This window comes from Oryx dammah, unplaced genomic scaffold, assembly GCF_014754425.2.
Source record: "Oryx dammah isolate SB20612 unplaced genomic scaffold, SCBI_Odam_1.1 HiC_scaffold_25, whole genome shotgun sequence".
NCBI lineage: Eukaryota > Metazoa > Chordata > Mammalia > Artiodactyla > Bovidae > Oryx > Oryx dammah.
In genome coordinates this window covers 2,709,296-2,722,453 of record NW_024070209.1, presented here as the reverse complement: position 1 = coordinate 2,722,453, position 13,158 = coordinate 2,709,296, and the positions used below count along the sequence as shown (strand labels likewise).

The 13,158-nt window shown below is 53.2% G+C and overlaps 1 protein-coding gene across 2 annotated transcripts in view; it reads right to left on the bottom strand.

The window, feature by feature from the left end:
* CNNM4 (cyclin and CBS domain divalent metal cation transport mediator 4) overlaps positions 1-9,406 on the bottom strand; it is a 37,336-nt gene extending 27,930 nt beyond the window's left edge. For both annotated transcript variants that reach the window (XM_040267601.1, XM_040267602.1), the window contains exon 1: positions 8,001-9,406. In XM_040267601.1, coding sequence (XP_040123535.1) covers positions 8,001-9,402 — 1,402 coding nt within the window. In that variant the 5' untranslated portion in view covers positions 9,403-9,406. The remainder of the gene's footprint in view (positions 1-8,000) is intronic.
* Between the last annotated feature and the right edge of the window lie 3,752 nt (positions 9,407-13,158).

The following is a 13,158-nucleotide window of genomic DNA, read 5'->3' as shown; positions in this document are numbered from 1 at the left end:
TGGAATGGGTGGGCGGGAGTTGTGTGCGTGTGTGTGAGGGTGTGGGTATGGGGTTGTTTGTGAGTGTGTGGCTGTGGGGGGTTGTTGAGTGTGTGGGTATGGGCGTGTGGGGGGCTGTGTATGTGTTTGGGGGTGTGGATGTGTCCGGGTGTGCAGTGGGTGGGTGGGAATTGTGTGTGTGTGTGTGGCTGTGGCTGTGGGGGTTGTTGAGTGTGTGGGTATGGGCGTGTGGGAGACTGTAAGTGTGTGGGGGTGTGGATGTGTCTGGGTGTGTGAGTGAGCCTGCCCAGGGCAGTGGCAATGTGGAGGAGGGGGAGACCTTCCAACCCAGGCTTCTGGCTCCTGCTGGCCAGAGGCCAGGGTTCCAGAGAGCCTGGGGAAACCAGTCTTTCGAGCACCCTGCCCAGTGCACCCTGCCCAGCTCACAGTAAATGAGCCCTGCAGCAGGGGAGCGCCTCTGGCTGTAAGCTCTGGGTACCGCTCCAGCAAGCACAGCTTTAACCCCCAACACAACAGGCTGGAGGCTACACACCCTAGCCCTCTGGGCTCCCCTGTCAGCCACAGGGCACAGCCCAGCCCTCAGCCTTTGGGAATCCTCCTAGACGCTCCTCCTAAGAAACCCAGGGATAGAAAGGGATTTCATTTCTTATCAAAGGAGAAATCTGAAGAAGGGATCTAAACTCTGGTCCAAAGAGCAGAGCAGCAAACTGTGTACACAAACAGTGATTTCAATGTGAAAACACATAAAGACAGCTAGTGGGAGAGAGCAGAGTTAGTCACTCAGTTGTGTCTGTCTCTGCGACCCCATGGACTGTAGCCCGCCAGGCTCCTCTGTCTGTGAAATTCTCCAGGCAAGAATAATGGAAAGGGTTGCCATTCCCTTCTCCAGGGGATCTTCCCTCCCCAGGGATCGAACCCAGGTCTCTTGCATTACAGACAGATTCTTTACCACTGTGCCATGTGGGAAGCTCAATGGAGAGAGCATGACAGTAAAAATGAAAATGGTTTTGACCCTGTTGTTTTGTCATAAGACTTTTTAAACTTAAAAGAAAAAAACATTTAAGGGACGTCCCTGGTGGTCCAGTGGCTAAAACTTCACCTTCCAATGCGGGGGGTACAGGTTCAATCCCTGGTGGGGGAGCTAAGATTCCGCGTGCATCGAGGCCAAAAAACCAAAATATAAAACAGAAGCAATATTGTTACAAATAAAGACTTTAAAATGGCCTACATCCCCCAAAAAAGTCAACAATCATTAAAAAAAAAATTTTAGTTTCTTAAAAATTTATCACAATAGATCAAAATATCAAAAGTGATTCTATCTACAAGATCACAGGCTTACAGATATTTTGTTTTGATTTCTATGTGTTTTCAAAGGTTCTTATAATAATACAGGTCTCTTCAATTAACATCAATGAAAAGAAATGGAACATCACATAATCAATGGAACCGGAATAGACTACGGAGTCTAGAATCCAGTCCATGAAATGAGCCAGGAGTCTGTGCTGTAGCCACGAAGCTTAGTACAACCGGATGTCCATTCTGGATGCTCAGGTGTGATGAGGGAACAAGACAAGCCGTCCCTCCCCACAGGGAGGGGCTGTAGTAACCAGGGGCTCTGCCAGAATCAGTCACCAAGTCAGTGACAGAAGGGCCCAGTCCATCCTTCCATTCCCGGCACACTCCCCTGTTAGAGAGTGTCTGATAAACAGGCTTGCAGTGCCTGCCATCGAGGAGACAAGGAAAACGTCACAAGGCACCATTCCTTTACCTCAAGGACGTCCCAGGTGTTCAGTTCCGGGCTCATCAGCAAGATAGCACTACCTGGGGGGTGGGCACTCAATGCTGGAACCTCCCCGCCCCTCTGGGAAGGCCTGAGAGGCAGTCACAACACACAGAAGCAGCTTTCTCCAAGGATGGCACCCAGAGCTGAGAAGCTCATTTCCCACCCCGTGATCTCATCCAAGTGCTTGTAGCACGTGAAAAGAGCTGTGTCTACTCTGCTTTGAAAAGCCAACTGAAACGTCAGACTTCTACTGACAAGCCTCACTTCCTGGGAGTCTCCTGCCTCTTCCCCACTTCTGTGGACACAGGTCTGCGGCTTGAGGTTTGATGTCTGGGCACTGTCCGATACCCCCTGTCCTGACCAGAGTGGTCAAGGAAAACTCTGGAGCTGGTCTTTTGAATTAGGAACACAAGACTTTTGACAAGTAAAGCTCTAAGCAGCTCTTACTTGGGCCTGGCTGTAAGGCAGCACCTTCCCGGACACACACAAGAGCTGCAGGAAGAGGTCTGTAAACAGAAGATGGCTCAAAGTGCTCTCAGCCCCACCACCTCTGTGGTAGCTGTCCATGGGCTGCACAATGCCAGCGAGGGGAAGAGGTGCCCACAAGCCTCACAGTGAAGAGAAGCAAGCGGCAGCCTGGCCAGCGTCTTTTCAGCTGCCCGCTGGCATCTCCTCACTCACTCAGATACACCGGCCCCCGAGAGGCTTCTGGAGATCAAATCACCAGCTTGGATCGAGACTGTTTCTAGGCGGCATCGTCCAGGTGCGGGACTGCCTCTGATCTCCACTCTGGAGGCTGCCCTCTCCCAGCTCCTCCTGACGACTGTCCCATCCCACACCTGGGCTCGCTTCAGCCAGGCCCCTCCATGCCTCACACACGCTGCTCGCTCTCAGCTGACTCCCAAACCTTTCAGCCCCACTTGGGCCTCACTCCCAAGCCCACGTGGGACCTGACCTGCACACCTACCCGGGTGGACTTTGCCCTCGTGCTGTTCAGAGTGGTCTAGGACCAGCAAGCACATGCTAGGACCGGAGAGCCACACCCCAGCCCCACTGAGTTCTGCTTGTGCCCCATCTGCACATGAACAGGAAACCCAGGCGGGTATGGACGCTCACTGACCCACCGCTGGCCCTCCCCTCACCCTCGCCACACTGGCTCTGCTCCCTCCTCCACGCGCTTCCCTTAAATGACAACATCTTCAACCTGAATCCCAGGCAAAAACCTCACATGTTCACAAATACTTCCCAGTCAGACTTCGACATCTCTGAAATAATCACTGGGTCCTGTCCTAACTTCAGAAGTTTCTGGAAGCCTAGGCCTTCCTGGGAGCCCCACAGCACCTACCTAAGTTTTGTTTACACGTCTGTCTCCCTAGTAGACCTCGACTTCTGTGAACAGGGCTGTGTTAGTCCTCTGACTCCCAACAGCCAGCACACCGTCTGACACACAGGATTCCAAAAATTAGATGTTTGTTGAGCAAATGAAAGAACAAGCAGGCGGAGGGAAACAAGATACTTTTAAGGTGTGCCAGATGGTAGGAACCAAAAGCAAAAATTATGCAGTGTTCTTTCCGGCCTTTATAAAGTTGTTTCAGGAATAAAATTAAGCTGCTGGGGAAGAATGTGATGTGGCATAGGAAATACGGGAGCAGTTTTTAACGAAATCATTTCTAGCTTTTTCCCTCCAATATATAACCCACTATCTATAAGGAGCAGTAATAGGTCTAAGGTTACCTCAGGGGTCAGTGACCAACCCAGAGTTTAAACCCAGCTCTTTACTGGGGGCTAGGTGGTTATAAAGCGGGTGGGGAAAGATAAGATGACTAAGGAAGAGCTTAGTGTCTGGGAGGGGGAGGAATGAACCGGAGGGAGGGGCAGAGCAGAGGCTGGAGGGTGGGTTTTAATCAGGGGCGGGGCTTCCAAACCCTCTAGTGGAGAGTTCATTCATTACTGTGCTTCCAGGGTCTTCGGAGGCATCTGCGGTGAAGGAAAGACATGGCCAGCCAAGAGTTGCCCAGGGAGGCTCTGTTTTCAGATTTCCAGCTGTGGCCAAACTCAACCACAACACCCGGTACTGCCAACAGTCTAGGGGAGGTTCAAGTAGAAGAAGGACCAAAGTTCCACCAGCAGGAGTCTCCCAGTGGCCTGACAGCCCCCACCAGCTGGCGGGCCTTGCTCCGGGGGCCCACAGCAGCGGGCATCAGGTCTCACACACTGTACAGGGATCAGTAAACACCTGGCAACAGCTGCCTTCTGTTGGGAGGCAGAAGCAACTAGGAAGCAGTCAGGTGGGCATGTTCAGTCACTCAGCCGAGTTCAGCTCTTCATGACCCCATGGACTACAGGCTCCTCTGTTCATGGGATTTTCCCAGTAAGAATAAGAATACTGGAGCAGGGATACCGCCTTTTTCTCCTTCAGAGGATCTTCCCTACCCAGGAATCGAACCTGTGTCTCCTATGTCTCTTGAACTGGCAGGTGTATTCTTTACTACTGAGCCACCTGGGAAGCCCAGGAAGCTGTTACCTCCTTGCTTTAGTCTCAAGGCAAAGCTCAGAGCCGCAGGCTTGCAATGACTCTCTGCGCCTGTCTCTAAATGTGCAGAGCATATTCATGATTCTTGCTGGTGAGTGAATCACGTCAGCTCCTGATGCTCAAAGACCTCTTACTCACTGAGAAACTGAGGCACAGGGAAGGGGAACCAGGACCCCAAACTCTGCTTCTCAGGCCGTGACCTGAACCTCTAACACAGGCGTCTCTGCAGGAGCTCCTCCTGGCTTTCCTGGTGCAGCTGGAAACGGTCAAGTCCCTGGATAACAGCACCGCACACCCATTTGTCTTTATCCCTTATCAGCTCCTCAAAATTCTAACACTTCTGGAATGGGGGTAATTCTCAAATCTGACAGGTCATTTGTTCCATCAGTGACTTTTCTTTTTCCCTTCAGTGACTTTTTAATCAAAGTCTTACTATGTACCAAGAACCATTTCAGGGCTTCCCTGGTGGCACAGCGACAAAGAATCTGCCTGTAATGCAGGGGACATGGGTTCAATCCCTGAGTTGGGAAGATCCCCTGGAGGAGGAAATGGCAACCCACTCCAATATCCCTGCCTGGGAAGTCCCATGGACAGAGGAGCCTGGTGGACTACAGTCTGTGGAGTCGCAAGAGTCTGACGCAACTGAGGGAACTAAACAACGAGAACCATTTTATGGGCAGGGATATATGGGTGAACAAAATTTAAACCCTGCCCTTTGGTACAGTGGGAGGAGTCAGACAATAAAAATGTAAACTCGTAAATCACACAGTTGTTAGAAAGTGATAGGAGAAAAAGAAAAATGAGCACAGGGTGGGTCAGGTTAGATCAGGAAGGTCAGGGAGGGACCAGGGGTTGCAGTTTTAAATAAGGGTGACAGGAAGGCCTCACTGAGAAGATGAAGCAGACACAGGGAGGGGAGAGTGAGCCACAGAGTCTGGGGGAGAACATTCCGCCTGCGGGAGCAGCCAGCACCAAGGCTCCAGGCTGGAAGTGTCCTCAGGGCCAGCAAGGCCAGCCTGGCTAGTGACAGAGCCACTCACTTGTTGCTCACTCATTGTTTAACAAACATTTACTGTTCGTTTCTTCGCCAGGCAAATGAGTGGAGAAAGTGCTAGTACCACAGGATGCCAACCCTCAAGGAACTCACAATGCTGGTGGGTATGACCTTAAAAGAGGGTCACACCCACAGCGGAAAGACTCTGGAGGGATTCAGGGCCCTCATCCAACCTGGAGGTGACGAAGGGTCCCCCAGAACACGGAAAAACCCCTTGGCTCGACCAGGCAGGGACCCCGGCTCAAATATCTGTGCTGCTGACAATGCTGGCTGTGTTAACCTGGCTCACTGGTTTTTCTTAACAACAACAACAAAAGAAGCCTGGAACCTCCCTGGCAGTTCAGGGGCTAAGACTTCACGTTCCCAATGCAGGGACCTGGGTTCGATCCCTAGTCAGGGAACTAGATCCCACATGCTGCTATTCAAGATTTCACAGGCTGAAACTAGAAAGATCCCATGTGCCACAACTGAGACCCAGAACAACCAAATAAATAAATATTTTAAAAAATGAAATAAGAAAGAAGCCTTCTAAATACCAGATTTGTAAAGAAAAGGCAGTAAGTTGCAGGTGTACACTGAGCATTGCCATGTCCAAGAGGGCCTTAGACTGAAAACGCAGATGCCCGAGGAGAAGATGGGGGAGAGATGACACTCTGGGGAGCCCTGCACAGCCACGAGTTAAAACTAGGAACCAAGAAGTAATGGTGTAATGCCCAGGGCCTCACAATGCAGGGAGCAAACTGTGCCTGTGCGCCCACAGAACTACCAGCAGCCCCCCCAGGCGTCAGCCTCAGGCTACAGGCTTGATAAGGAGGAGGGTCCCGGGGACTAAAGCATGTGTCTGCAGAGCCCCACTCAACACAGCTCTGCCCTCAGAGATGCTAGCTCTGTTTTCCCAGCTTCAGGAAGTGGTGGTATTTAAAAGAAAAAAAAAAGATGAGCCCAAAGATGGCCCTGCCGGGAGTCAGGAAGCTCCCACCCTGCTGGTCAGGGGCTGGGAAGCCTGACCATGCCAGTCCACATGGGCTGGACGATGCAAACGTGCTTGTCGGGTGCGTCAGCAGCACGTCCCAGAGACCACAGAGGTGGTGAAGGAGGAAGCCGCCCTGGTGAGTCCCAACCCTGCTCCTGACCAAGCAACACGGCAAAAGTCCTCCAGGCCTAGAGGCTGCAGGGTAGGGGTGGAGCTCAAGTCCCCCCTGCTCTTCTGTTTGGACTTGATCCCTGGGGGAAACATTCCTGGGTCTGCCCACGCTGAAGCTCCCCCGAGGCGGTGCCATTACCACCAGCCCCTCTGCAGACCACCTAACAGGCTGTCTCCCACTCAAGCTTATATAACTGGAGTTCTCTCCTCAGCTCTGATGCTGAGATTCAGTCTGTCAAACTGAAAAAGGGAAGGTACCCAGTCCCCACCCTGGCTCTAACCCCAGTATCCTGCCAGGCCAGCTCCTCCCTATCCTACTCTGTCACCCACTGATCCAGCCAGTTGAGGCTCTCCAGAACTGAGCAACAACGGGCTGAGGTCTTGGGGAGTGAAACAGAGCTCTGGGCTTTAGGTGACCTCCCCCATTCCTTTATAAAGAGCTCCCCTTTTGGTCTCCTCACCGCCTTTGGCCAAGGAGGGTTTTGCTCCATAATTGGCTTGTTTACTGTCACTCGGAGTGGCAGAGGCAGGAGGAAAGTTTTGCTAGAAGTAAGGAAAGGGGTGTGTGCTCTGAGCGCTGAGGCTGCCGAGGTAAACCCTCCAAGTGTCTAACAACCAAGAGCACGTGTGAGAAAAAAAACACCAGGCCGACTAAAGATACCCAGCAGACCACAGGAGGGAAGCTTATGTGGGGCGCCTGGGAAAGATAGAATAACCAAAGCTTAATCTGCTCGCTTCTGCTGAACAGTCAAAAGCATTACTTGGCATTGCTCTCGGCAGGGAGCCAGTGAGTGCCCTCCCAACTTGGCTTCCGTGGGCCAGGCGCTCCAGTGACACCGTTCTCACTTGGCTCCAAAACCTTCCAGAGCTCTGAGAGCCCAGCAGACTGACTGCCCTGACTTTCAGGTTCTTCCCAAGGCCATGGGTGACTCGGTCTGTCCCCTACTGACCACTGATCAGCAGAGCCTGTACCCACAGGAAGGGAACCACCTGCTGCACCAGAAACACATCATCTGCTCCCCAACTCAGCTTCTCTGCTCAAGGGGTTCCCTCTGCCTCAAGGACCAAGTCTCCCCAGCTTTCAAGGATTTCCCCAAATGTTCCCTCCGCTGTGAAGGTTCTCCGGGTTCCCCAGCCCCTTCCCCACCTGACCCCAATAGGACCTGCTGGCTCCAGTACCACGCCCTAATCTCCATGCCCCGGTGCTGGCCTCCTTGAAGGCATTAGCCTCACTCCATCCTGCTCCCACGCAGGCAAGTATGTCTTGCCCTGCTTGGATCCACCTGGGGCACAAAGCACACTTCCTGGCAGATGCTTAAGAGCTATTTCTGCTGGCCTGAGTGCCCATCTCTGCCGAGGCATAGGGAGTGCTGGGCAAATGGACAGAGTCACACGAGTGGAACGCTAAGATCAGCAGACACAAGACAGGTCAGGATACGCGAGGTACCGCATAGAGGGATGCGGGAGGCGCATCCTGGGGCCTCACCCTTCTTGAACTCCTCCAGCATGGCATCCAGCTTGGTGTCGTGGAAGACGAAGTGCACTGGGTGGTTGTAGAAGCGGGTGATGGTCTTGAGCGGGGTGCAGTCATCGGGATCCACGAAGGCCAAGTCCTTGACGTAGAGGATATCGACGATGTTGGACTGCTCGTCTTCAAACACGGGGATGCGGGTGTAGCCGCTCTCCATGATCTCCGACATGGTGTTAAAGTCCAGGATGGCATCGCTGCGGATCATGAAGCAGTCCTGCAGCTGGGTCATGATATCCTCCACCGTCTTGGTCCGCAGTTCCAAGGCCCCCTGGATCATGTTCAGCTCCTCTTTCACGAGGTCATTGTAGGGCTCGGTCACCTTCAGCATCTCCATCAGCTTCTCCCGATTGTAAACGGTGCGGATCTCCTGACCCAGGACGAAGTCCAGGAGCTTGCTGATGGGGTAACTGAGGGGGAAGGTGATCAGCATAAAGAATTTGGTGAGGATGATCGTGTTGGCACCCACAGCCAGCCCGTGTCGGGAGCACAGGGCCTGAGGCACGATCTCCCCGAAGATGACAATGCCAATGGTGGAGGAGGCCACGGCCACCAGGCCGGACCCGATGAGGTTGTCTAGAAGGATGGTGAGGGAGGTGTTGACCAGCACGTTCCCCAGCAGCAGGGAGCAGAGCAAGTAGTTGCCCTTGCGACGGATGGGCTCGATCTTGCGGGCATAGCGCCGCTCCTTCTGAGTGCCACAGTTCTGCACGATGCGTAGCTCCATGGGGTCCAGGGCCATCAGCCCCAGATTGAGGCCGGAAAATATGCCCGACAGCCCCAGCAGCACCATAATAATGAGGATGTGCAGCCAGAGGGGCAGGAGCCTCCCAGGCTCCTCCACCATGAGGAGCAGCGAATCCTTGTCCGTCCACCTCTGCCAGGGCCCATCCACGCCCGCCCGGGTGCACAACGCATACAGTTTCATGTTCTCACTCCTCCGGAGGAACTTAGTGAGCACCACCAGCATCCCCGACGTGTCCCCGCGGCTCACGTTGACCAGCTTCTGGACGACCAGGTCCTTGGTGAGCTCGAGGCAGTCAGTGGAGTTGTGGAAGGTCTCGGCGTTGTCCACCTCAGTGAAGGAGATCAGGTTGCTAGAGAAGGAGTCCAGCCCCTGGCCGTACAGCCTCAGGTTCACCGTGCTGCCCTCGGACACGTAGATGATGCCATCCGTGTTTATGCCACACGATTTGTTGCAGCTCGTCAGCCTCATGCCCAGGATCGCGCTCCGCTGGGGGTCGCCCTGGCCGCGGACCCCCGGCGCCCACAGGGGCACCAGCAGCACCAGCGCCGCCAGGAGGAGGCGCCCTCGGGCCGGCCCACTGCCGGGGCGCCCGCCCCCGCCCACCGGCGCCATGTTGCTCCGGCTCGGCCGCCGCCGCTCCTCGCGCCCCGCCGCGCAGCCCCGCTCGCGCCGCCGCTCCTGCCGCTCCGCCGCCGCCGAGCCAACTGTCCCGTCCGCGGGCTTGACGTCAGGTCAGCGCCCCATCTGCCCCGCCCCGCGACCCACGCCTCTCATCTGCATGGGAGGCTCCGCCCCCTGGCGCGCGGCTCGGGCGCCCTCCCTTAAGGAAGTCCGGCATTTAAGGTGGCGTGGCGCTAGAGCGCGGGAGCTGTGGGAGGCTCTCCGCCCCGGCCTCTTCCTCGCAAGCTATTCCGCCCTCTTGGCGGGTCCTGCTCTCCTCCGCGCCGATCTGCTCTGCCTAGCGCACTGTCCCATTCCGCAGCCTATCCTGGCTTCGCTTGCTGGGCTCCTTCCCCTTCCCCAGAAAAGCTGCAACGGAGGCGGTGACTCTTCTCTGTAAGAACCTCCGAAGCAGCACCACGTGGTGCTCGGGCCAGAAAATTGCTTTTCCTGCTTTAAGAAAAGAAAAGGAGAACCCGAGAGCAGAGGCCTGAGGGAGGTCTTCACGTCCACAGACATTGTTCTGACCTCTACACTCCTGGGGCTTTTGCCCACCTTGCCCAGAGGCCAGAAGTTGATCCCCCAGGACCAGGCCAGAGCTCTCTGGGGCCAGTGGAGGGGAAATCTGGGGCCCCAGATGCAGGGAATGCAGATGGAAGGAGCGTGGTCGTTCATTTCCCTTTAGGACACAAGTACTGAGCGCTCCGGTGCTGGGCGCTTGTTCCAGGCTCAAACAGTATAGCAGTGAATGAGCCAAAGATCCTGCCCCCTGGAGTTGGCAGTCTAGGATAGGAAACGGGCAATCAACAAACACAGGCAAGGACTTCCCTGTTAGTCCAGTGGTTAAGAATGTGCCTGCTAGAGAAGCCCCTGTGCTGCAATGAAGACCCAATTCAGCCAAAAACATTTTTAATCCAGAATATTTTTTAATCCTCCCAAACAACCCTAAGATATTTCCATATTACAGATGAAGAAATTGTGTCTAGGCACAAAGCAGGGCCCATCTAGACTGTTATCTTAAGAGCAGGCTTGTGTGACTTCAGTAAGACAAGTTGGAATGTCTCTCAGCCCCAGCTGCTGCTTCTGTAAAATGGGGGTAAGAATGATAACACAGGGACTTCTCCGGTGGTCCAATTGGTTAAGAGTCCACCTTCCAATGCAGGGAATGTGGGTTCGACCCCAGGTCCTAAGGGGCTAAGATCTCACATGCCACAGGGCACCTAAGCCCGCAAAGCAACTGGAGAAGCCCGGAGCGCTGCAAGGGAGAGTGTACCTGCTGCAACTAGGAACTGATGCAGGCAAATCAGTCAATAAAAAGCAAGAAATGCTAACAGAGCACCACTTCACTAACCTTGTGGGAACAGCTGCCCTAGGCATGGGACAGGACAGGACAACTCAATGCTCTTTGACTATGCAGCTGTTATTGTTATTGTTGTTGTTGTTGTTGTTATTGTTATTGTCTGCCCTTCCGGGACCAAACTCCTAACCCTTGATTGTGGTGACTGACCAGCTGGGACAGCTGCGTGTGGAAACGAGCTGAGAGGCACGGCGCCAGGCCTAACCCTGAAATGACTGCTTCCTGGCCAGCCCTCCTCAGTGTCAGTCAGCAACTATGAATTGAGTGCCAAGCACTCAGGGTGTGGGGGAAGACCAACCGCAGCTGCTGCTCCTGTTGGGGGGGTGGAGGAGAAAGACAGACAAACATCCTTATAATAATCACAGAGGTGTGCTGACAAGAGGATCAAGTACCAGGTTGACCACTGGGTCTTGAAGCAAGGATTTTGCTGGCCTTGGAGACACAGAAATCCGTTTCACTCTCTACATAAACACTGGTGTTTATTTTTATAATGGCGTACTGTTTGCCAGTAAAAGCAACAATCAATACCAGCCGGAAATAGACTAAACAGAGAGGAACAATCATATAGTGTTTAGGAAGGTGGCAGAAGGCTGATTCAAATAAGCCCTGTTAGCAGGGGTAATGAGTGTGGCATCCCAGGCCAGCCTAAAGCAATCCTTTGCAGGGAGGTCCCTCACTTCATATTTCACAGGGAGCACCCAGCTTTCCAGTTTTTCAGAAAACAGGACCCTCAGGTGGGCACTGGCCAACACAGAACACAAGCAGAACCTTTGACCAGCTGTTTCCACCTACCTCCTCCAACCAGCATGTGCCATTGCTTGGGAACAAATGCAGTCTCGAGGGATCTTCTGCCCTCATATCTTTCCAGCCAGTTTTAGGACCAGCGCCCTCCCCCAGGGTCCTCAGAGACTCCCATTCTATTATCAACCAATTGGCTGTTTTTATTTTGCCCTTTTCAGATGTCTGTACTCAGAAGCGTTCTATGCATGCACTGAGCCCAATGACAGAAACCAGCAAAGAGAAGGAAGAACAAACAGACGCTTTCGAGATACTTAGGTTAAAAAATGCAAGGGGTGGGTCTTCCCTGGTGGCTCAGTGGTAAAGAATCCAGCTGTCAATGCGGGAGATGCTGCTTTGATCCCTGGGTCAGAAGAGCCCCTGGAGAAGGCAATGGCAACCCACTCCGGTATCCTTGCCTGAGAAATCCCATGGACAGAGGAGCCTGGCAGGCTACAGTCCATGGGGTCGCAAAAGAGTCAGACATGACTTAGCGACCAAACCACCACAGTTCATTTAATTACACCCATCCATGCTCTTATTCACACCAGTGATTAAGTGAATACAGCCAATCCAATGAAGTCGAGGAAATGAAATTCCCCTTTCTATGCTACCCCAGCAGGGGTCCATACAGCCTTGCTCTGGGTTCCCAGTGTAACTTAAAGGGAAACTTGCAATGTCCAGAATCCTTGATGTCCTGCAAATGAAGGAAGAGAAGGAATCTGTTATTAAACAGTTTATATGGTCTTAAAAAGAGAGAGAAAGAAGAAAGACAGAATAAAGAAATTCCTCTTTACCCTCCCAAGGCCTTTAATCTGCAGGTAAGACAAGAGTCGTTGTTGCTCAGTCACTAAGTTGTGTCCAACTCTGCGACCCCGTGGACTGCAGCACACCAGGTTTCCCTGTCCTTCACCATCTCCCAGAGTTTGCTCAAACTCATGACCATTAAGTTGATGACGCCATCCAACCATCTCACCCTCTGTCGCCCTATTCTCCTCCTGCCTTCAATCTTTCCCAGCATCAGGGTCTTTTCCAATAATTCAGTTCTTCGAATCAAGTGGCCAAAGTATTGGATCTTCAGGTTTTAGCATCTGTCCTTCTAATGAATATTCAAAGTTGATTTCCTTTAGAATTGATTGGTTTCATCTCCTTGCTGTCTGAGGGACTCCCAAGAAAAAGTCAAACGCAGTATAACCCAGAAAATGTCAGAAGAGGTATTTGAGGCCCAGACTGGAGTCCATGTTCATTCTCTGCCTGGCTTTGGTCCCTGGTTAGGGCATTAAACCTTTCCTCATCTGCAGAGTTCCCACAGCATAGTGAGGACCACGTGGAGGTGGAGGTGTTTCAATGTACAGAGCAGGAGGCCTGGGCCATGTCTGGCTCCTGTGAACCAGGCTGTGAGGATGGCACAGAGGGACCTGCAAGTGAGAATCCTCTCCCCTTTGGGGGGCAGACCTGTTCCTCTACCTGGGGCAGAAGCCTTTACTCACCTGAGTTTCCTCCATTTGCAAGTAAGGAGTTTAGAGAGGATCCTTTTCTGAGGGATCCTGATACCTGACCCCCCCGCCCCAAGC